This window comes from Myotis brandtii, unplaced genomic scaffold, assembly GCF_000412655.1.
Source record: "Myotis brandtii unplaced genomic scaffold, ASM41265v1 scaffold312, whole genome shotgun sequence".
Classification (NCBI taxonomy): domain Eukaryota; kingdom Metazoa; phylum Chordata; class Mammalia; order Chiroptera; family Vespertilionidae; genus Myotis; species Myotis brandtii.
Genome location: NW_005361955.1, coordinates 5,171,869 through 5,195,210, shown reverse-complemented (window position 1 = coordinate 5,195,210; position 23,342 = coordinate 5,171,869). Strand labels below are relative to the sequence as shown.

Below are 23,342 nucleotides of genomic sequence, written 5' to 3'. Positions count from 1 at the left end.
GATAAAGAGTTAATATCCAAAATATATAAGGAACTCATACAACTTAACAAAAAGAAGACAAACAGTCCAATTAAAAAATGGGCAAAGGACCGAAATAGATACTTCTCCATAAGTAGACTTACAGATGGCCAAGAGACATAATGAAAAAAAATGCTCAAAGTCACTGGTCATCAGAGAGATGCAAATTAAAACAACAATGAGGTATCACCTAACACCTGTCAGAATGTCTACCATCAACAAATGACAAGTGCTGGTGAGGATGTGGAGAAAAAATCCTAGTACACCACTGCTGATGGGAGTGCAGACTGGTGCAGCCATTATGGAAAACAGTATGGAGTTTCCTCAAAAAATTAAATATGGAACTGCCATTTGACCCAGTGATCCCACTTCTAGGAATATATCCTAAGAGACCCAAAACCAATCAGAAATAATCTATGCCCCCCTATGTTCATAGCAGCGCAATTTACAATAGCTAAGATCTGGAAGCAGCCCAAGTGTCCATCAATAGACGAGTGGATAAAAAAGTTGTGGTACATTTACACAATGCAGCAGTAAAACAGAAAGAGCTCTTACCCCCTGAGATAGCATGGAGGGACCTGGAGAGTATTCTGCTAAGCAAAATAAGCCAGTCAGAAAGACAAGTATCCCATGATCTCGCTCATATGTGAAATCTAATGACTAAGTAAACTGATGATCAAATAGATCCAGAGACATAAAAGCATGGAACAGATTGTGAAATCTCAGAGGGAAGGCGGGGGTGGGTGGTGGATGGGGAGAGATTAACTGGGGAACTTGCATATATGCATAATCCATGGACACAGACAATAGGGTTGTGAAGGCTGGGGGTGGGGGGTGGAGGTGGGCTAGAAGAGGTCAATGGGGAGGGAGGAGCACATATGTAATACTTTCAACAATAAAGGTTTTTTTTTTAATATATTTTTATTGGTTTCAGATAGGAAAGGAGAGGGATAGAGAGATAGAAACATCAATTATGAGAGAATCGTTGATCGGCTGCCTCCTGCACACCTCCCACTGGGGATCGAGCCTGCAACCCAGGCATGTGCCCTGACCGGGAATCAAACTGTGACCTCTAAAGTATAGAAAGTATAATATTCTAATGAGAAAAAGTTCCAGCCTAGTTGTTTTAAGTGGTTGGGAGTTTTCATAGAAGTCGTTTCAAAAATTAGTGGTTACATATGGAATAGGTAATCATGTGTACCTCTTTCCTACTAAAGCAGAATGTCATAGAAAGCTGCTGAAAAATGGCAAAAAAAAATGTTTAGGAGAAGATAAAAGAAAAGAGCTATGTAGTTAGCATTCAGGAAGTTTGAGCTGGTGACATGTTAATTAAGTAGAGGGTGGTTTTAACAAAGTGACACAAATTTGGGTTTTTTGGAAACTCAGTAAAAATTAATTTATGTTTTCCACTGGAAGAAATTAATTAGCTCCAGGGATCAGTCAGAAGTGTAGGTTTTATCTGGCAATTCTCTGGGAGATAGTTTCAAAAAAGAGTGGCAATTAAAGAGTTTCTTTGGGCTTTTGATTTGATTGCAGGAGGTAACAATGGGTTGAGGCAAAAGAAAAGTTAAGAGCCATTGTGGGCTAGAAATTAATGGCTTTACTGCAGAGCCTCCTTTTGAGCTGTGGTTTCAGCCTCTCATCTGAGCTTTGTATTTCACAGATTTGTTGAGCCCTTTAAAGAAATGGAAGTCTCGCTATCTGATGGAGCAGAATGTCACGAAGTTACTTCGGCCTCTTTCTCCAGTCACACCACCCCCTCCCAATCCAGGCTCAAAGAGCCCCCAGCTGACCACACCTGGCCCATCTCACCCAGAAGAAGAATGTCGAAATGGATACAGCCTCATGTTCTCACCAATCACGTCTCTTACTACTGCTAGTCGCTGTAATACTCCTCTGCAGTTTGAGGTGATTTGGGTTTGGTTGTTGGGAGTGCTGAATATGAAGTCATCATTTGCACCTCCTCATTTTAAATACAGTATCATTCCAAATGCTTCTTTACCATGTTCCTTGCCTGTCTCAGCAAGAGAATGAGAAACCTCAGGGTCAGTGTGACCTATTACCTGGTAGCCTCTCATCTTGGCAATCCACATCCTTCCCAGAATAGGAATAATTATACCACAGATGACATTCATTTGCCTCTTGCATGCAGTCCATTGGTCTCCCTAACTTTAGGTAGTAAGCATGCTAGATCTCCATCTTTGGCCTTACTCTCTACTTGTTAAACAGGCCTCTAGCTGCCTAGTAATCATTAATGACACAGCCTGAGAGCTTTGATTATAATATTTTTGTCTTTGTTTCTAGGCCTTTGAATTAGTAAAGTGTCTCTTTCCCTGTTGTTTTGTATTCTCATTATGGGCTCAGTAAATAGGGATTGAGAAAGCATATGGTTTATGGCAAATGAGGGTTTTTTCCCTACTCTAGGTTACTTTCCCTTTTTGTTATAATTTGTTAGGAATAAGACAGAAACTAGCAACACGTTTATAAAGACAAATTAATTACATTCACTCTCTGGATTAAGTTAGAAATTTATATCTCAGTTATTTTAAAACGATTCTGAATCACTTTAGTATTCAAGTTTGGGTGACAGCAGATTTACAGAGTAGATTCCAGGTATATAAAAATATACCTCATTTATTGCATGTTGCTTTGATTTATAATTAAACAGACACTATTTTTAAAAAATATCTGGACTTGTAAATGGCTAACTCAGAACGAGGTAGCAGCCTTAAAAACAAGAGGCAGCTATACCTAAGCTAGACCATATTAACTTGACTTTTGGAGCAAGCCTCTTTGGCGGGTAAAAAATATTCCTGGTTACATTGGATTTCTAATAATTCCCTGTGGCGTTCTTTTTAGCCAGATAGTAAAGCAGCTGATTCAGGCCTTACTAAGTTTACCTGGTCTGATTGCAGTTGACTTTTCAGTTAGCAGCTAGAGTTTGATAAATAAAATTTCATGAGAGGACATTCTCCCTGGTGGGCAGCATATTATATTAATAGGGATTCAGACCTTGTCATTGTAATAATTATAATTAAACATAAAATTAGAAGGTAAGTTGCCTTCCCAAACAGCCAAGTTTAGTACTCAGTGTATTTCCTATCCCTTGTAGTATTTTCGATAACTACGAAACACTATGAAAGTGTAAAGTGTTGCATATATTTTTTTAAATCAAAGATCTTTTTATTGATGCATAGTCTAAGCATAATGTTAGAATATCAGGAGTGGGGGAAATGTTATAATGTATTAAATAGTCCATCCCTTCATAAAGTTCAGTGTATGTCTCTGCTATTTTATCTCATTATTTAACTGAGAAAATTTAGCCTTTCTGATCAATTAAAAAACAAATTTCACTATCCTGACCATCTTTATCATTCTAATTGCCATACTCTTTCCTACTTTCTAGTATAAGAAGGTGTGGGGAACCTTATTTCCATCCAAGACTGTGACACACAGAAATACCTAAAGGTGTCACAAGTAAAAATCAGTTTGGTTGGGGAAAGAATGTTTTTGAAAGGAAAAATAAAAAACATTCCAGGAGAAAAATGAGAAATTTCTCCAACTCCAAGACAAGGAGTTAAGGAAACATGTAGTGGAAAAGAACAAGATTGTAAGGAGCGGGGAAACATCAAGAAAAGAGACTAAAAGCAGCATTGAGAAGGCACACTTAATTTGCCCCTCCTTCCCACCAGAATAATCCTTCTCTTTCTGCCTTGTGATCCATACTCCACTATCCATCTCACACTCTCTACCCATCCCACCAAGTAAAATTTCTAGTCAATAAATATCCTGCTCTGCTGAAGCAGCCTCATTTCCCCTACCCTAGACACAGTTGTCTGTAGTATACAACATTAAGAACCCCCCGCCCCCACCTTACCCCTGGCACCCTGAACTCTTGTCACAACTACCACCATCATTCTTTCCACTTTTTACCATTCAGATCTTCCCATCAGAGTTCACTGCCCAGTTTGTTTGATATGGTAGTGATACCTCAGGTGAAAGCCTTAAGGGTAAACCTGTTTTGGAAGCAGGGACTCTCAGTATACACAACTGCTTTTTTCCCTCTCTCTGTTTCTAAAAATACAATGGATTTTAACATCAGAATGTTGGTAGGTGTGGTCAGATCCGATTAGATTATGCCAAGACCATCTAGTCTGTGAGCTACAAAGTCCATCAGTCATATCTTCTATAACTGTCATTTAAGAGGAACAGGCTGTCCCCCTAGCCCTGTCATCTGCTAACATGCTAAGTGGTTTCCCTGGGTAACTGGTGGGCCTGAGTCACATAGGAAAATGAGGAAATGTAATGTTCAAGAAGGGGATGTGGGGTGAAAGAAAAAGGTTCCCCTAAGGAGAAATAAGTGGTCAGGTGCCCAATAACAAATACTATAGGTTGCTAAACTCTCATCTAATGTAGAAAGAAATACACAGTTGACCCTTGAACAAGAAGGGGGTTAGAGGCACCGAATCCCTGTGCATTCGAAAATTTGCATGTAACTTTTGACTCCCCAAAAACTTAACTACTAATAGCCTACAGTTGACCAGAAGTCTTACTGATAACGTAAATAGTCGCTTAATATGTATTTTGTATGTTATATGTATTATATATTGTATTCTTACAATAAAATAAGCTAGAGAAAAAAATTTAAGAAAAAGCATAAGGGAAAAAAATACATTTACAGTACTATACATATTTTTTTTAATCCATGTATAAGTGGACCTGCATAGTTCAAACCAGTGTTGTTCAAGGGTCAACTGTAATAGTGTGAAATTTCACCTCTTTCCTGATATCTGCTTGAGATGTTTACTTATAGCATGAAACATAACCAGTTTATTCTTAAATGCTTTCAAAGGCACCAGGAAGCATTTTAACAAGTCATTCTGTTCATTGAGATGAATTCTGCAGTTAAACATTTCCCCTGTGCATTCTTGTCCCTCCCACCCCACCAAAAAAAAAGTTGTGGCTAACTATCTATGCTTGCTTTTACTTTATTTTTTGTTTTGTTTTGCTTCTTGACTTCAAGTAGATGAATAACAAGATGCTTTTCCCTCCTCTAGAACATATCCTCCCCTGAGAGTTACCCTGCGAATAGGCCCGAGTCCCTGTCACCCGAGGTAGTTATCACACCATCTCAATCACACTTGGAGGCTGATAGTGAGTGTGCATGAGTGTATGGGAAGGGCTGGGGTATCCAAGCAAATGGGGTGATGGGCTGGAGGGTGGCCGATTGGTCACTGTAAGTTGAATGAATCTTCCCATGTATGACTGGTTGTTACTTAGAACTCTCAATGTAGGTGGAGGAAAATAAAGTAGCTATGTGTGTGTGGTGGGGAGGGAGTGGCTAAAGAGTTTAAAAGAAGAATAGTATCTAGAAGTAAAGTTTAATGAAGGCTGAAAGTATGGTAGGAGCCTTGTTAAAGAAAGTCTGACAATGTGTGTTTGTTAAGTAGGAAAAGTTGGATCAAACGTTGGTATGAGCTATTTTTTGATATTTATTATTTTAGGTTGATAAAGGAGCACCTTGTTGGGAAAGTTAGGCAGTGATTTATGCCTTGTTCCTGGGTTAATCTGAGAGCTCTGTTTAACTGCATGTTTTGGGTTTTGGTTGGTAGATTGAGGAACTTCTTTAAAATGGGAGAGGCAAGCCTCTTAGCCTTCTACATTCTTGTAGCTCCTTACTGGGTACACAGGGAAACTATGGCAACCCATGGCTTCTGTGACCCAGGCCTCCATTCTGCGGTGGTTGGAATATGATTGCCATACAAGTGGTATCCCTTAGGACAGTGGTCGGCAAACCGCAGCTCGCGAGCCACATGCAGCTCTTTGGGCCCTTGAGTGTGGCTCTTCCACAAAATACCACATGCGGGCACGCACGTACAGTGCGATTGAAACTTCGTGGCCCATGCACAGAAGTCGGTTTTCGGAAAGGAGATAGACGAAACAAGTATACAAGACGAGTGTGGATGGGAGAGTTGGAAGGGGTCGACCTCAGTGAACGTGCCTCAATCAGATTGAGGACGTTTTTAGCAAAAGCCAGCTTAGGAGTACCCTAATTAAGTTAATAACAATGTACCTACAATATAGTTTAAGTTTAAAAAATTTGGCTCTCAAAAGAAATTTCAGTCGTTGTACTGTTGATATTTGGCTCTGTTGACTAATGAGTTTGCCGACCACTGCCTTAGGATATCAATTGAGTGCTTTGCTCAGAAACCCTGTTGCTGTGGAGATTTAAAATTCAGACTTTAGTGGTAGCATTTCTTAACTATTAGAAGATTTGGACAGAGGTAGTAATGATTAATTCCATGAATCCACATAGTCTTTTTCCTCTTGAAGAGGAAGTTATAATCTCACATAACCTTTTAGAAATTAACTGTTAACACACACCCCTCCTTCTAATAAAAAATTAGTATTAAACACAGTGACAGTTGACCAAATTCCGAATCAGTAGGATTTTATAGAGGATTGTGAAACTGAGAGAGGTTGTATTCTAGTGTACTAGAGGTTTTCTGGGTGGTTTTTCTGTCTTACAAGGAAAGTACAGTGTTCTCTCCTCAGGTGCTAAAGGTTCTAAGATAGCATATTTTGGAGGCTGACATGGGGTATTATCTGGGTTTCTGGAATCATTCTTTCTAGAGTTAGTTAGTTGACCTAGTGATGGAAAATCTTGGTATTAGGAGGTAATGATAACCAAATAGTAGATGGGGCTTATTTTTGGCACATTTCAGCATTTTAGATATTCTGCAGTGATGGGCATTAGTGGTATTATGGTGTGTTGACATAGATTAGAGGATAAATAAGAATTGAGTGACCAGAAGGTTTTATGAGGAACATATCTATTTAATAGTGAAAGTGAGTGAAGAACTGGTTGGTTGATGTCTTTGATGCCATTCTCCTTTACTGAACCAGTACCTTAAATACTTGACTTTCCATCTACTTTCTACTTTCTTTCAACTTTTTTCCTCCTTCCACCTTCCATCAATATTAACTTAGAAACGAATAACACCAGAAGCCAGTTATATAAGCCAGCTGGTCTCATCTCTGTAGCATACATGGGGCTCAGGTAAATCCCAAATTAATACTGCCAATCCCTTAATGTAGTGCAAGGTGATTCAGCAAACCTGATGAAAGGCTAAGCAGGCAAAGTAGTCACATTTGGCCAATTACCTAATTCTGATTTTTTCATTATTCTCCTCCAGAAAGATTTGAAAGTAATTTGGGAAAGGTGGGGGTTATTTAGTGATCTGGCCTGTATACACTATTGCTACATGGGACTCACAGATGTTAATGGCATTCTCTCTTCTGCTTTCATCCCTTTTGTCTCTACTGTTCACCTGTGCCCCTCTTCCCTCCTTTCTTTTCTGCCCTTTGACTGTTTTCCTTCTCCCCTACCCCATGTCTCCATTGATTTTTATTCTTTCAGCTTTGTCACCGAAAAGACCTGGACTTGACAAAAGTAGGCTACCTTGACTCCAACACTAACAGCTGTGCTGACAGACCGTCCCTCATCAACTCAGCTCATTCTGACCTGGCTCCTCATCCCTCCATTGGGCCCACCTCTGAGACTGGCTTTCCCAGCAGGAATGGGGATGGACATCAGACCCTCGTGAGGAACTCGGACCAGGCATTTCGGACAGAGTTTAACTTAATGTATGCCTATTCCCCGTTGAACGCTATGCCTCGAGCAGATGGATTATATCGAGGGTCTCCTCTAGTAGGAGATAGGAAGCCTTTACATTTGGACGGGGGATATTGTTCCCCTGCAGAAGGGTTTCCCAGCAGATATGAACATGGTTTTATGAAAGAAGTCTCTCGTGGATCCATGTCACCTGGTGGTGAAAGGGCTTGTGAAGGAGTCCCATCTGCCCCCCAGAACCCACCACAGAGGAAAAAGGTAAGTTTCACACGATAGAGAGCACTAACAATAGATATTTATGAAGTTACCGCTATGTGTTCAGCACTGCTCTCAGTGTGAGGAAAACAAAGATAAGTAAGACACGGTCTCTGCCATGCCCAATAAAATACAGGCTGTTTTAATACAATTTGATAAATTTTGTAAATAATCAGCAAATTTAAATGCCTATCATGTATGTGCCATACACATAGTAGGCAGTTCAAAGAATAGAGCAGTGGAAAAGAATATTAATAATTAGTTGTATTATTTAGCACTTCCCATGTTCTAGTCACTGTTAAGCTTTCTTAAGCACTTAATCCTCAAAATAATCCTGTAAGATAGGTAATTTCCCACTTTGCAGATGAGGAAACTAAGGCAAGTTGAGTGACTTGCACATGGTCACACAGCTAGTAAATGGAAGAGCCAGGATACTACCCAGGTCTGTTTGATTCTCAATTGCATGCTCTTATTGCCACCATGCTATATTGCCTCCTAGGTTCTGCCCTAATGGGGGCTTATAGCAAGTGATAATTATATTAATAAGTAATTAATTATAATGGTGATGAATGCTTCAAAATAGTTGTTCAGTGGTGAACACATCTTAACAGGGGAACCTGGCTAGTCAGATCTGTGGAGGGTGCTTTAAGAACAAGCCAGAAGCTCTTGGCCAATTTGAAGGCTGGTGGAGTGAGAGATAACAGGTCACTGATTTAGTTGATCTTAGACAATAAGTAGGAATCAATCATCCAACAAATGAGGGCGAGAATGTAACAAAAGAGGGAGCAGAACAATTAATTATGTGACAAGTAATTATGGATGGGTGTGATTGTAAACAGTTGAGTGTTGCCATGGTGTCAGAGAAGGGTGGGCAGAGTAAGGAGGAAAATCAAGAGAGATGGGCAGCCCTAACCGGTTTGGCTCAATGGATAGAGCGTCGGCCTGCGGACTCAAGGGTCCCAGGTTCGATTCCGGTCAAGGGCATGTACCTTGGTTGCAGGCACATACCCAGTAGGGAGTGTGCAGGAGGCAGCTTATCGATGTTTCTCTCTCATCGATGTTTCTAACTCTCTATCCCTCTCCCTTCCTCTCTGTAAGAAATCAATAAAATATATTTTTTTTAAAAAATAGAGAGAGAGAGATGGGCAGAGCCAGGCTATAGAGCAGTGATGGCGAACCTATGACACGCATGTCAGAGGTGACACGCGACCTCATTTTTTTGGTTGATTTTTCTTTGTTAAATGGCATTTAAATATATAAAATATCAAAAATATAAGTCTTTGTTTTACTATGGTTGCAAATATCAAAAAATTTCTATGTGTGACGTGGCACCAGAGTTAAGTTAGTGTTTTTCAAAATGCTGACATGCCGAACTCAAAAGGTTCGCCATCACTGCTATCGAGAGTTGTCTTTTATATCAGTGATTTTTCAACTAAGGGCATTTGGATATGCATGGGAGTATTTGGAGGTTGGCACAGCAACTTTTATTTATTGGGAAGGGCTAGAGAAGCTAGATGCTCTGTGTGTGTGACAGTCTCACATAATTTCAAAATATCTGTAGTACTATTGGTAAAATGTAGCTTAGTGACTTTTTACATTTACGTTAAAATAAAATACATTACCAAAAATTATTAACTCCTTTCCAAGATTATGTATGAAAAATGCATATGTAAAATTTATCTTAGTTTGAGTTTTGTTATATTTTACATTTGGACAAAAAATGAGAACCCTAAGAAGATAGAAGGAGAAAACACTGGCAGATAATTTGGAATAAAACAGCAATGGATTTTGAAAACTGTTGCATGAACAGCATTGTCTATCAGGAACAAAAATGGAAATAGACTTTGAATTTCTGGTTTCATTATGTGCAAAAGTGATAGAAATCATGATTTATTTCAGAATTATTGCTGAGCACCTGCTATTGGCCAAGTTCTATGCTGGATGTTAAAGATAAAAAAACAAATAGCCCTAACCGGTTTGGCTGAGTGGATAGAGCATCGGCCTGCGGACTCAAGGGTCCCGGGTTCGATTCCGGTCAAGGGCATGTACCTTGGTTGTGGGCACATCCCCAGTGGGGAGTGTGCAGGAGGCAGCTAATCGATGTTTCTCTCTCATCGATGTTTCTAACTCTCTATTCCTCTACCTTCCTCTCTGTGAAAAATCAATAAAATATATTTAAAAAAAAAAAAAAGTTATCGGAATCACCTGGAAGACTTTTTCAAACTACATAAGCTCCCAACTCTCTTCCCTCCCTTTTCTAGGAGCTACTGTTGTTGCAGATAACTATGATAGCACTATAATCTCACAAGTTTTTCTGAAGGCAGAAAAAATGTTGAGTTCTACTAGTGAATACCAGTCCTCAAAAATATTATTGCCTGGTGTCTTCTCTTCTCCTTACCAGATCTGCATCATACCTGACGAAAGTTGCCAATGTTGGTGCCTGCTTTGTTTGCATGGCTTGCTGATGGTTTATAGGGGTCTATATTTCCCCATTGCTACTGATCCACTAACAATGTCTAGAGTCCTGTTTGTTATTTCCTTCCTAGGTATCCCTGCTGGAGTACCGCAAACGGAAACAGGAAGCCAAGGAGAATTCTGGTGGGAGCGGTGACTCTGCACAGAGCAAAAGCAAGTCTGCAGGAGCTGGGCAAGGCAGCAGTAACTCACTTTCTGACACTGGTGCCCACGGTGTGCAGGGATCCTCAGCCCGAACCCCGTCTTCCCCTCACAAAAAGTTCTCCCCATCTCATTCCTCTCTGTCCCATTTGGAGGCGGTAAGCCCATCTGATTCCAGAGGCACTTCATCTCACTGCAGACCACAAGAGAATATCAGCAGTAGGTGGTAAGTTGATATTTGATGCTTTAATAATTAAATGAATTGTTCCCAGTTTTATCTAAAATGTATGGGAACACTTATCTGAGAAAGCAAGACAACAGTGCCCTCTATCCTGTTCAGCTGATTAAATAATATCAGCCAGAACCACCACCACCACCACCCCCCAGCTTTATAAAAGCAAACAATTGCCACCAATCCTGTGGTACACCACTTTGAACTGCATACAGTATAGTATTTGCTGGGCCCTAACACTGCCTCTTATGTTATCTCATTTCATATGAAAGGTAAATCAGGAGTTCAGCTCAGTTCCACTTTAAATTGACAACAGAAGTCTCAATTCCACACAGCTAGCAGAGAGATAAGACATATTCTGAAAGGACTTGTCTGGCTTAGGGGAGACCACAAATAACTAATACTAATGGCAAGTACTTGAGTATCCCAGATGAGTGAAATAGAGGATGAGGCAGTTCAGTGATCTTGAACTGAAGAAATGAAATCTGGGCAAGAAGAGTGGGGCTCAAATAAATAATGTTTATTAATCTATGAAACCTGTATTAGACACTACATGTTTATTTAATAAACATGTATTAAATACTACATGTGCCAGGCACATGACTTCACAGGAGAGAAAACTTAGCATTTCAAAATGGGGGTTGAGCACACTCTCCCTGTTGGGAGCATGCCCATGACTTTCCCTTCCCCCAGGTTTGTCACCTCTGCCTTTCTCTCTCCTAAGCTCCAAGGGCCCTTCTTTTGCCTCTGTAACTTGTGCCCTGAGCCCATTTCTTCTGTGGCTCGCTTTTACTACCTCTGTAACTTTCTAAATAAACTTTCTCTTATAATTTGGTGGGGGGGGTGGGGGTTGGTTAAAAGAAGTAGACATCTTAAATTTACTTTTTCCTTGATTGCTTTTTTTTTTAACATCAAGATGGAATGTAATTTTTTAAAAATTTTTTATTGTGCTTTTTCTTTAAAAGTCTTTTTTCTTTTGTGCCTGACATAGTTTGAGGCAAAGAAAACATCTTGTTTTAAATTGGTGAAGAAAATGATGTCTAAGAAGATGTTTTTTAAGTGACTCTGTTGTACAACCTTTGTCAGAGATTCAGATGTTCCAGACCCTTGATTCTGAAGTCCTGCGGCATAAACTTGCACCCTGTTGCCTTCACAGGATGGTTCCCACATCAGTAGAACGACTCCGAGAAGGAGGGAGCATCCCCAAAGTCCTCCGAAGCAGTGTGAGGGTGGCCCAAAAAGGAGAGCCTTCTCCCACATGGGAGAGTAACATCACAGAGAAAGACTCAGGTAAGCCTATGGCTTTGTGCTGCCAACCAGTTCAGAGACGTGTGACCAGGCTCCATACGTTTCATAACAAATGCTAGGCTGAGGTGAGTCAGCTTCTTATGTGGTTGGGCTTCATTGTATGCACGGTTCCAGCTTGGTTTGCTTCTACTCTTTTGGGCTACAGCATTCTTAAGATCTACCATTGCTTTCTCTCTGTGTGCTTTTTTTTTCCCCCAAGGGATACCTTTTGGTAACTCATCTGTCCAAAGGCCTGGAAATCTACCCTGTTGGAGGATGAAGAGAAAGGAGACAGAGTCAGATCAGGCATTTAAGACATAGCCCATAATTAACCACTCCGTTTGCCCTTGTCGCTTGCTGCACTCACCTTATTTGACAGAAAGAGCAGCATGGATTAGTGATGGCATTGGTGATTGCAATAAACAATGGCTATTTCTCACTTTCTAAGAAGCCAGGTTGATTTTGTATTACATTCCAGACCCTGCAGATGGAGAAGGCCCAGAGACACTGAGCTCAGCACTCTCAAAAGGAGCGGCCGTTTACAGCCCTTCCAGATACAGCTACCAGGTGAGGCGAAAAATTGCTCATCTCTGGGCATAGGAATATGTTCTGGATGCCAGTGTTTTGAGATGCCATCTTTGTGTATAGTTTCAGCAGCCTTAGAAATAAGCCATCATCTGCTCACCTTCGGGTAATCAAATCATTACAGAAAAATAAAGTGATCAGAGATAGCCATTTTACTGTCTTTGGTATTCTAAAAAGAACAGTAGTTAAGATGAAGAAAAAGTAGGGTGTTTTTAATATTCACAAACCTAAATGGCTTAAATAGGGACTTTTTCACCTCTTTATCCTTTTCTTCCCAACTCTTTCTAGCTCCTGCAGTGTGATAGTCCACGGACAGAATCACAAAGCCTACTTCAACAAAGTTCCTCCCCCTTTCGAGGACATCCCACCCAATCTCCAGGATACAGTTATCGAACTACTGCACTGAGACCTGGAAACCCCCCCTCTCATGGTTCTTCAGAATCCTCCCTCTCCTCTACGTCCTATTCCAGCCCCGCCCACCCTGTGTCCACAGACTCATTGGCCTCATTTACGGGGACCCCAGGGTATTACAGCAGCCAGCCACATTCTGGAAACAGCACGGGCAGCAGTCTTCCAAGGAGGAGCTGCCCTTCGAGTGCTGCTAGCCCTACCCCGCAGGGGCCCTCAGACTCACCGACCTCAGACTCGGTTTCCCAGTCCAGCACAGGAACTCTGAGTTCCACCTCCTTTCCTCAGAACTCTAGGTCGTCATTGCCATCAGACTTACGGACTATCAGTCTGCCCAGTGCTGGGCAGTCCACTGCCTACCAGGCCTCCAGGGTATCTGCGGTTTCCAATTCACTGCACTACCCGCACCGTGGGAGTGGGAGTGTGCACCAGTACCGACTCCAGCCATTGCAAGGGTCGGGAGTCAAGACTCAGACAGGACTTTCCTAGGGCTTCTGGATTTGGGCAAACCGAACTGAATGAGCCCATAGCTGCTTCCTTCCAGCTGCCTCTGGAACCTAGGCCAAGCAGATTGCTGGGGAAGGGGGTACAAGGTGCCAGAGGATTGGGTCTGGTCGACAAGAAACAAGACTTGTGGTCACAACAGGCTCAGGCCTTGAAGAAAGATGTAAATCTTGTCTGAAGCAGAGACTATAAAGAAGTTTCTCCCTGCTGTTAAGGGTACATTGTTGACAAGCAAATGGTGTTTCGGTTAGTAACGGTTCTAAGTGCAATGAGTTGTGTTGAAGCCTCCGTCTCCCATCCTTGCCTGTAGCCTGTAGTCACTTGTGCAGTGAGGACATCTTTTTAAATCCAAAAAAAGTTTTCTTTTCGAAGAAAAAAAAATGTGAAAAGAGCCAATTTCCAAACCCCAAGCCATCTAATAGTGTTAGGGTTTTATGCACTTAAAAAAAAAGGTAGGTATGTAAATGTTCACCGGAAGACAACCATTCCAAAAGCAGATATCCAGCCAAGATGTGTCCACCAAGTATGTTCCTACCTTTGTCTTTAAATCACCGAGAAATAGGCAGGGATAGTGAAGCTTGGAATGTGCTCTAAGGGATGCCTGGCTCTCTGAAGAAAAGCTTGTGGTCAATCCTTGATTATTCAGGAGCAGATTAACCTAGTAGATTGTCTGATCCCCCAGCTGTTACCATCCCACTCCCCTTCCCCAAGCTATTTCACAGCTCAGTAACCCATGAAGTAATAGGTAAAGGAAAGAGGAATGATAAGTGAGGTGGGCCAATTGCTATTTATCAGCTGTTGGCAATAAATTTACTTAGGAAGGATCCCAGATGGTTTGGGAATTCTTTGAATTTTATTTTTTCTACTCCCAATTAATCAGGAGTTGACGATCCCATGAGTAGGACCGCCTCCGTGATCGGGGAGCATGCACTCGTGACTGCAGGGTAAGAGTGGAAAGATGTGTGGAGTGGTGCCGACAGGACTGTGATTGTGTGTGGGCATGTTCCACATTTCTTTGGGGGATGCTTATTTGAGAGTGGCCTGGGTGAGACAGTTAGAAAGCCACCCACGCACCTAACACTGTTCTGGATGAGAGACAAGAGCAGACTGGCTTCTCCCCATCAGTGCATTGTGCCTGCTGTACACCCCTGGAGGAGCCCTGGAGCCAGCCCAGGTGGGGTACACAATCTTTTTAAATTCCATACGGTTGCCAGCTTATTTCTTTCACTTGTTTACTGTAATATCCGGCGTGTTTTTATTTATCTAATTTTGTATTCAGTTATAACCATGGTAGGGGTAGCAGATCTATGACAGGTGTAATCCCTGGTGCTGCAGTGGACCTTACTTCTTTTCTTTTGGACAAGATAATACTGTGAGTCTCCCTCCTTCCTTCCCTCCAGTTTGTTTGTTGTTGTTGTTTTGTTGTTTGCCCAGCCTCTTCCGTCCCCTTCCTTCTACCCTTCCTACAACTATCATATGCACAGTCTTCTCTCTTTGTGTGTGACTGTTACAAAATTTCATTTTTTCACAATTGAAATCAGGTGTTTGCTCAAATGAGGGGAGATTTTTCTTTTTAATGCTGACAACTCAGCAGAATACTTTTCTTTTTATTGTTTCCCCCACAAACCCATCAGTCTGGGAGAGCCTTGGGAGTGGAAATCATGTGGCCTGGGATGCTGGTTTCTTTGTATATTATATAAAACGTATGTAAATGTCTCTCCATTTGGGCTGGGGTTTGCATTCTCTCCTTGGCTGTTAACCAAGGGGAGAGGCCAGCAGGCAGGCGGCCCTCACCCTGCCTGGCACGTGCAGAGACCCCAGCCACTCTGTGTGGGCAGGGTGCTGTCAAGACCAGACCTCTGGGGGGGATGGGGGCGGGGGGTGGGGGGAACTCTTGGAAGGGAAGAAGTATCACTTCTTTCTCAAGTGGAGTGTTTACACCTTGATGTAACATTTGAACTTTCACAAGAGATGTAATAATTTTGATAATAAAATTCTTAACCATAATAATCATAAAGTTGAGAACTTCTTTGTCCAGTTCTGTGACCTTGCCTTGCCATATTTTCCTAACTGTTTCCTTACCTGAAGAGGGCAAGGTGTACCCACGTTCAGAAGGATGTGCTCTTGGTGGAGTTGTGCCCATAGTGAGGCCAGGAATATGGATTGGTCTTATTTCTGCCTTTTATTATTATTACGGGCAGGTCAGTCTGCAGCAGTGGAACTGGGCATTGCAAACTGACTTGAACCAGACTAGAGTTCCTGACCTTGGCCTTAACCTTATTCATTCAGCAACGATTTATTGACCTCGTTCTTTTCTATTAAATAATTTCAGGCATTGTTTTTGGTGGTGGGTTTATGTGATTTAAATGGGGCATTGAGGAAGGCAGATTAAAAATCTCTGCTTTCAAGGTGCTTACACTGTAGAGCAGGGTGAGAACTAAACCAGTCCATAATTTCAAGTAGTCATTACCATGTTATTGTTTCACAGCTGTTACATAACTAGAGAGGTTGAGGCTTCACTCTAAATTGGTAGATCAGAGAAGTTTCTAAGAAGGTGCCGTTTAAGCTGAGACCTCAGTGGTAAGGAAGCAGTCATGGGATAAGAATAAAGATCTTTCCCGGGGAGTTAAACAGCAGGTACAAAGCTTCTGAGCAAGAATCTGTGGTTAGGATATAGTGAATGACCAGGGCAGGGAAGGGGGGTGGTAGATACCCAGAAAGATAGGCGTTGGGTCGTATGGTACAGTGGTCAGCAAACTGGCCTTTCTCTGAAGGGCCACATAATATAGTTAGGCTTTACAAGCCATGTGGTCGCTGTCACAACTATTCAGCTCTGCCATTGCAGCACAAAAACAGCCATAGGCAGTACATGGCTGTGCTCCAGTAAGACTATATTTACAGAAATATGTGGCTGGTCAGATTTGCTGAGACCTGAGGTACAGCCTGTGGGTTTAGTTTAAAGAATCTGATTCTAAGTACAGTGGGAAAGTCATTGCAGAATATTAAGCAGAGAGATGACATAGTCTAATTTATGTTTTATTGGTTGGTTAGTTTTTTTTAATTACTCTGATTGTTTCTGTCCAATTGGGAGAGAGATGAATAGATGCCAGGAAACCAGTTTGGAAGCTATAGCAATTATTTAGGCAAGCAACAATACAGTGATGGCTTCTATTAAGATAGTAATAACAGCCATAACCAGTTTGGCTCAGTGGATAGAGCGTCGGCCTGCGGACTGAAGGGTCCCAGGTTCGATTCCGGTCAAGGGCATGTACCTTGGTTGTGGGCACATCCCCAGTAGGGGGTGTGCAGGAGGCAGCTGATCGATGTTTCTCTCTCATCCCTCTTTCTAACTCTCTATCCCTCTTCCTTCCTCTCTGTAAAAAAATCAATAAAATATATATTTTTTTTAAAAAGTAATAACAGGGATAAGGAGAAGTACTTGGAATCAGGGCATGTTTTGCAAGTAAACAGCAGTGCTTGCTGATGGATTGCTATAACAGTATTATACTGTTTGACAAATATTTACTGAAACCTATGATACACTACCACTTTGCTAAGCATATAAGGGATTCAAAAATAGAGAAAATGCTATTCATTTCTTTAAAGAGCTTAGGAGGTAACCAGTTGGAGACAGAATAAAAATTACCTTTTTTGAAGGCCTTTCCAAAATGCCTGTAGGAATACTTAGTAATCTTATAACAGCCACAACTGAATTCTGCCCGGGGTGAAAAAAATAGGTTCATGGTCTTCTTTAAGAAGTATTTCCATATATAGTGCCTTTTTAAAATATATATATATTTTTTTTTATTGATTTCAGAGAGGAAGGGAGAGGGAAAGAGAAATAGAGATAGAAACATCAATAATGAGAGATAATCATTGATCTGCCTCCCACATGCCCCCTACTGGGGATGGAGGCTTCAACCCAGGCATGTACCCTGACCTGGAATCCAACCATGACCTTCTGATTCATAGGTCAACGCTCAACTACTGAGCCACTCTAGCTGGGCCATATATAGTGTCTTATTTGGTCTCATAATTCTGAGAAGGAAGCAAGTCAGATGCTAGAATTTTTTTTTTAATATATTTTATTGAATTTTTTACAGAGAGGAAGGGAGAGGAAGAGAGTCAGAAACATCGATGAGAGAGAAACACCAATCAGCTGCCTCCTGCACACCTCCCACTGGGGATGTGCCCACAACCAAGGCACATGCCCCTGACCAGAATCGAACCTGGGACCCTTCAGTCCGCAGGCCGACGCTCTAGCCCCTGAGCCAAACCGGTTAGGGCAAGATGCTAGAATTTAAAGATGGGAAATTGAGACCTGGTTCAATATTCCAGCTATACCACAGGACTTAAGCTCATCTGATTATTGCCAGAATTGGAAGGTTCTGTTCCATAATTATTTACTAAATCCCTACTGTGTGCCAGGCATGCCTATTAGGAATTAGTATGTTTGCTATTGTTATCAAGTACCTACTCTATTACTAGGTACTGTGGTTTTGATATGGTATAAATGTAAGAAGCTGAACAGTATTAAACTAGTGCAATGGTGCATCTTATTTATGGCTTTCCAGTTTGTCAGACTCCTCTTCCATTTATGCCATCGGCTAGCTCATTCAAACTTAATGTATAAGGTAGGTATTATCTCTGTTTTATAAGTTGTTAATGATTTTAAAAAATAGAGCTTGTCCAAGATGTGTCTCTTCTAAATGGCAGATCCAAACTGACAGTTTTGGAAATTTTGCAGTTTATCCAGGAAAAAATAGAGAAATGCTATGAATCTGCCTAGAAGTCACTTAACTAGCTGAAAAAGTATGCCGTACCCTTTTCTACCTTGTAAACAGTAGTCAGGCCTTTTTGGCCCGGGGGCATCAGTGTGAGGGTCACCCTGAAGAAAAAAAGTACACCATTGTCCAAATGAAGTGGTCCATTTGCTTTGAAACTACATATATTACTAGTATAAGGTCATCAACCAGAGCTGGGACAGCCTCTTTAATCTTCTGTGAAGCTCAGGGAGATGAGAGGGGTTTTGCCAAAATTCTTAATATATATATACCCTGTGCTCAAGGTTGATAAAGACAACACTTTAGAGAAAAGCATAGTCATTGAAGAAGATGGTGTTCCCCTTTAACTTTTACCTGTTTCTATTTTCAGAACTTAACCTGGAAGTGATTCTGAGATAATATTGTTTTGAATATTTCTCAAATCCTTAATAAAAGTGCACAGAGCGGTCATGGTAGCAAAACAAAACCTTGGGCAACATTACAGGAAAACTAAGTATCCCCCATGAGCCCCAAAATAAGGTATGTAGAAATAAACCACCAATAGCCACAAGACTTTCATAGTATCACCTGTTCCAGAAGAAGCAATGGAGCATCTGATGCATCTCAACTCCAGAACAAGTTCTCACTTGGAAGTTCAGTGAGCCAATTTGAGAACTACAGCCAAAATTGGGAGAGGTTTGCGGTGGGTACCAAGGAAGCTTGGTTTTAAGCCAAGGGGCTGGATCAGTCTGAGCTCAAAAAACTTCTAACCAGCAAAGCCCCCATGGACAGAGCTCCACATTGAAAGATACTCTTAACAGAATCTAAATTTATCAGGACAGTCAAAATAGAGATAGGGTTGGGGGATCACATTCACTGAATAGAGTGAAACTAGGATTTTTCCATTAGATCCAGGATGTATTTTCTTCCTGGGAATAAGTTATTTAATATATTTATTAAATATTTATTAACTCCTAAAAGAAACAGTTATAAAGTCCTATTCTGTGCCGAGTTCAAACAGCTGTTTTTTTGTACATTTCATATTTTAATATTTTACACACAAAAAGTACTGTAGAAACTTGAAACTAGAAAAACTCATAAATCGTGTTTCCTTAAAAATGAAGAAAAACTAACATAAACATGCTTAACAGAAAGGATCAAAGTCAAATGCCAAAGAATGCAGAATAATATCCCCACAGACAATAAAGACATGTAGATAAAGTGGCACATCTCCAAAACTAGGAAGGAGTCCCAACCTGATAAAGAGTCACTACAAAAAAACCTATAGCTAATATCCTACTTAATCAAGAGAGACTAGAAGCTTTGACACTAAGACCAGGAATGAGGCAAGGATGTTCACTCTCTTACAACATTTGTACTGGAAGTCCTTGCTAATGCAACAGAACAAGAAAGGGAAATAACTACACAGATTGGGAAGGAAGAAATGAAACTGGCTTTGTTCACAAGTGACCTATTTGTCTTGTAGGAAATCCAAAAGAATTAAAAAAAACCTTGTACAACTAGCGTGCTAATAGCAGGTTGTAGAATACAAGGTTAATATACAAATGTCAACCACTTTTCTGTATACCAACAAATGGAATTTGAGAATTACAACATTTACATTAGCACCCAAAAGAAGTAAACAAATCTAACAAAGTATGTACAAGAACTCTATGGGGGAAAACTACAAAACTGATGAAAGAAGAACTAAATAAACGGATATTCCACGGTCATGGATAGGAAGACTCATTGTTAGGATATCAGTCCAATACAATATTAAAAAAGAAGAGCAAAGTCAGGACTAACACTGTCTGACTTCAATAATTAATATAAAGCTACAGTAATCAAGACAGTGTAGTATTGAAATAAGAACAGAAAGAGATCAATGGAACAGGATACAATGCCCAGAAATTGACTCATACAAACATAGCTGATATTTCACAAGCAGAGGCAATACAGACATCCTTCACAAAATTTAACAAAATGGATCATAGACCTAAATGTAAAAAAACGAAACTATGAAACACCCAGAAAACAGAAGAAAATCTTTAAAAACCTTGAGTTTGACAATGACTTTTTAGTTGCAACACTAAAGCCATCATCCATGAAAGATAATTGATAAGCTGGACTTGGTTAAAATTCTGCAGAAGACACTATCAAGAAAATGAGAAGATAAACCATAGACTAGAAGAAAATATTTGCAAAAGATATATCTGATAAAGAACTTAAAACCCAACAATAAAACAATCTAAAGCAATCTACAGATTCAATGCAATCCTATCAAGATTTGTCATTTTCTTTACAGAAATAGAACAAAAGCTATATTATAGAGCTATAGTAATCAAAACAGTATGGCATTGGCTTAAAAACAGACACATAGATCAGTACAACAGAATAGAGAGCCCAGAAATAAACCCATGCATACGTGGTCAATTAATTGGGGGAGAGGGGAGTGCTTCATGAATTTGTGTGTCATCCTTGCGCAGGGACCATGCTAATCTTCTCTGTATCGTTCCAATCTTATATAATAAAAGGCTAATATGCAAATCGACTGAATGGTGGAATGACCAGTCACTATGACATGCACTGGCCACCAGGGGGCAGATGTTCAATGCAGGAGCTGCCCCCTGGTGGTCATTGCGCTCCCACAGGGGTAGCACCACTCAGCCAGAAGCCCTGAGCCAGCTCAGGGCTGACAAGTGCAGTGGCAGTGGTGGGAACCTCTCCCACCTCCATGGCAACACTAAGGATGTCCAACTAATGGCTTAGGCCCGCTCCCCAGTTGGAGTGGGCCTAAGCCATCAGTCAGACATCCCCCAAGGGCTCCCGGACTACCAGAGGGTGCAGGCTGGGCTGAGGGCCCATCACCTCCCCCTCGCCCCCAAGTTCACAAATATCGTGCCCTGGGCCTCTAGTTTTAGTATATGTGCTGCCAAAGCAAGCACTTTGGTCAATTAATTTTTGACAAAAGTGCTAAGAATATACAATGGTGCTGGAAAAACTGGACTGCCACATTCAGAATAAGGCTGGGCCACTTATCTAACACCACATACAAAAATTAACTCAAAATGGATTAAGGACTGAAACCATAAAACTCCTAGAAGAAAACCTAGGTGGTAAGCTCTGTGACACCAGTCTTGGTGCTGATTTTGTGAATTTTTATCAAAGGCAAAGGAAACAAAAGCAAAAATAAACAAGTGAGACTACATCAAACTAAAAAGCTGCACAGCAAATGAAACTCAACAAAATGAAAAGGCAACCTATGGAATGGGAGAAAATGCTTGCAAATCATATATCTGATGATAAAGGGTTAATATCCAAAATATATAAAAACTCATACTACTCAGCAAAAAATTTTTCAATTTAAAATTGATAGAGGATATGAACAGACATTTTTCCGAAGAAGACAGAGACAGTCAACAGATACATTAAAAAGTCTCAACTTGCCCTAGCTGGTTTGGCTCAGTGGGTAAAGCATGGGCCTGCGGAATGAAGGGTCCCGGATTCAATTCCAGTCAAGGGCACATACCTGGGTTGCAGCTCAATACCCAGTAGGGGGCGTGCAGGAGGCAGCTGATCAACTGATGTTTCTATCTCTCCCTTCCTCTCTGAAATCAATAAAAATAAAAATATTTTTTTAAAAAAATGACATTTTAGTTAATGATGGTCCACATATACAATGGTGGTTTCATAAGATTCTAATGAAGCTGAAAATTTTGTATTGCCTAGTGACATGGTGGCTGTCCTAACACTATAAAGTAATGCAGTACTCATGCGTTTGTGCTGGTGCAGGTGTTAACAAACCCACTGCACTGTCAATAGTGTAAAAGTATAGCACACACTATCCTATGTACAGTACATACTTGTTAATAATAATAAATGACTGTGGTACTGGTTTATGTATTTACTGTATGTTTATTGTTATTTTAGAGTGTTCTCTTTCTACTTATAAAAATGAAGTTTGCCATAAAACATCATGCTGTGCTATACCAACAGCAGCCTCATACATCTTGTGTTCATTGCATCTTTTTATTGTATTTTCTGTTGTGCTTGATTTAATCTTGTGTTGTTTTGTGCAGTGACATGCTGTATAGGCTTGTAGCCTAGGAGCAATAGGCTACACCATATAGCCAGGGTATGCAGTAGGCTATACCATCTAGGTTTGTGTAAGTGCACTCTATGATGTTCGCACAATGACAAAACTGCGTAACTGCTGTCATGAAGTGGTGCATCACTGTAGATGACATTCTAGAAAATGCAAAACTATTGGGGCAGTAAAAGATTGGTTGCCAGGAGATGGAGAAAGGAAATGAATGGGCAGAGCACAGATTTTTCAGATAGTGAAACTGTTTTTGAATGATGCTGTAATGATACATGTCATTATACATTTGTCCAAACTGTGGATTTGGGGTGAAAATAATGTCAATGTAGGTTCATCAATTGTAGCAAATGTACCACTTCCATGGGGGAATTTTTTTTTTAATCCTCACCCAAGGACATTTTTCCATTGATTTTTAGATTAGAGTGTGGAAGGGAGATGGAGAGACAGAGAGAATCACATCAATTGGTTGCCTCCTGCATGCTCCCAGCCAGGGCCCAGGCCAGAGAGGAGCCTGCAACCGAGGTACATGCCCTTGACCGGAATCGAACCCAGGACCCTTTGGTCTGCAGGCCAACGCTCTATCCATTGAGCCAAACCGGCTAGGGGAATATTCGTGGGGGAATATTAATAATATGGAAGGCTGCGCCTTTGAGGCAGGGAGACTGGGAAATCTCTGTACTTTCTGCTCAATTTTGCTGTGAACCTAAAACTGCTCTATAAAAAAAAAGTGACAAATATAGGAGACAGGCAAAAATAAAACAACGCAGCATGTGGATAAAAGATAAAAAAGCAAGAGAACAAATACCAAGAGTTACAATTAAAGGAAATGCGAACTTAGGCTGTTACACAACTGCTGGGATTCGCTCCCGCTTACCGCACCTCAGGGGGCCTCTAAGCCCCGCACATGTCCCTCCCACCTTCTGTGTCTCCCCCCACTCC

At 40.9% G+C, this 23,342-nt stretch overlaps 2 protein-coding genes and 1 long non-coding RNA gene across 21 annotated transcripts in view; 1 reads left to right on the top strand and 2 right to left on the bottom strand.

Annotated features, from left to right (window-relative positions):
* The window catches only part of SETD5 (SET domain containing 5), an 80,188-nt gene extending 64,633 nt beyond the window's left edge, over positions 1-15,555 (top strand). For 14 of the 19 annotated variants that reach the window (XM_014542780.1, XM_014542782.1, XM_014542778.1 and 11 more), the window contains 7 exons: positions 1,682-1,926; positions 5,076-5,132; positions 7,439-7,909; positions 10,453-10,748; positions 11,911-12,044; positions 12,520-12,608; positions 12,915-15,555. In XM_014542780.1, coding sequence (XP_014398266.1) covers positions 1,682-1,926; positions 5,076-5,132; positions 7,439-7,909; positions 10,453-10,748; positions 11,911-12,044; positions 12,520-12,608; positions 12,915-13,523 — 1,901 coding nt within the window. In that variant the 3' untranslated portion in view covers positions 13,524-15,555. The remainder of the gene's footprint in view (positions 1-1,681; positions 1,927-5,075; positions 5,133-7,438; positions 7,910-10,452; positions 10,749-11,910; positions 12,045-12,519; positions 12,609-12,914) is intronic. The other 5 variants (XM_005870113.2, XM_005870112.2, XM_014542791.1 and 2 more) reach the window with 1 other exon arrangement.
* LOC106726751 lies at positions 3,297-10,440 on the bottom strand. Its single transcript, XR_001362857.1, has 3 exons — positions 10,305-10,440; positions 7,977-7,980; positions 3,297-3,306 (listed from the first exon to the last, which is right to left on the bottom strand). It is a non-coding gene; the product is annotated as an uncharacterized LOC106726751 (long non-coding RNA).
* Positions 12,051-23,342, bottom strand: part of LHFPL4 (lipoma HMGIC fusion partner-like 4) — a 35,678-nt gene continuing 24,386 nt past the window's right edge. Inside the window, exon 3 of the mRNA XM_005870118.2 lies at positions 12,051-12,307. Coding sequence (XP_005870180.1) covers positions 12,303-12,307 — 5 coding nt within the window. The 3' untranslated portion in view covers positions 12,051-12,302. The remainder of the gene's footprint in view (positions 12,308-23,342) is intronic.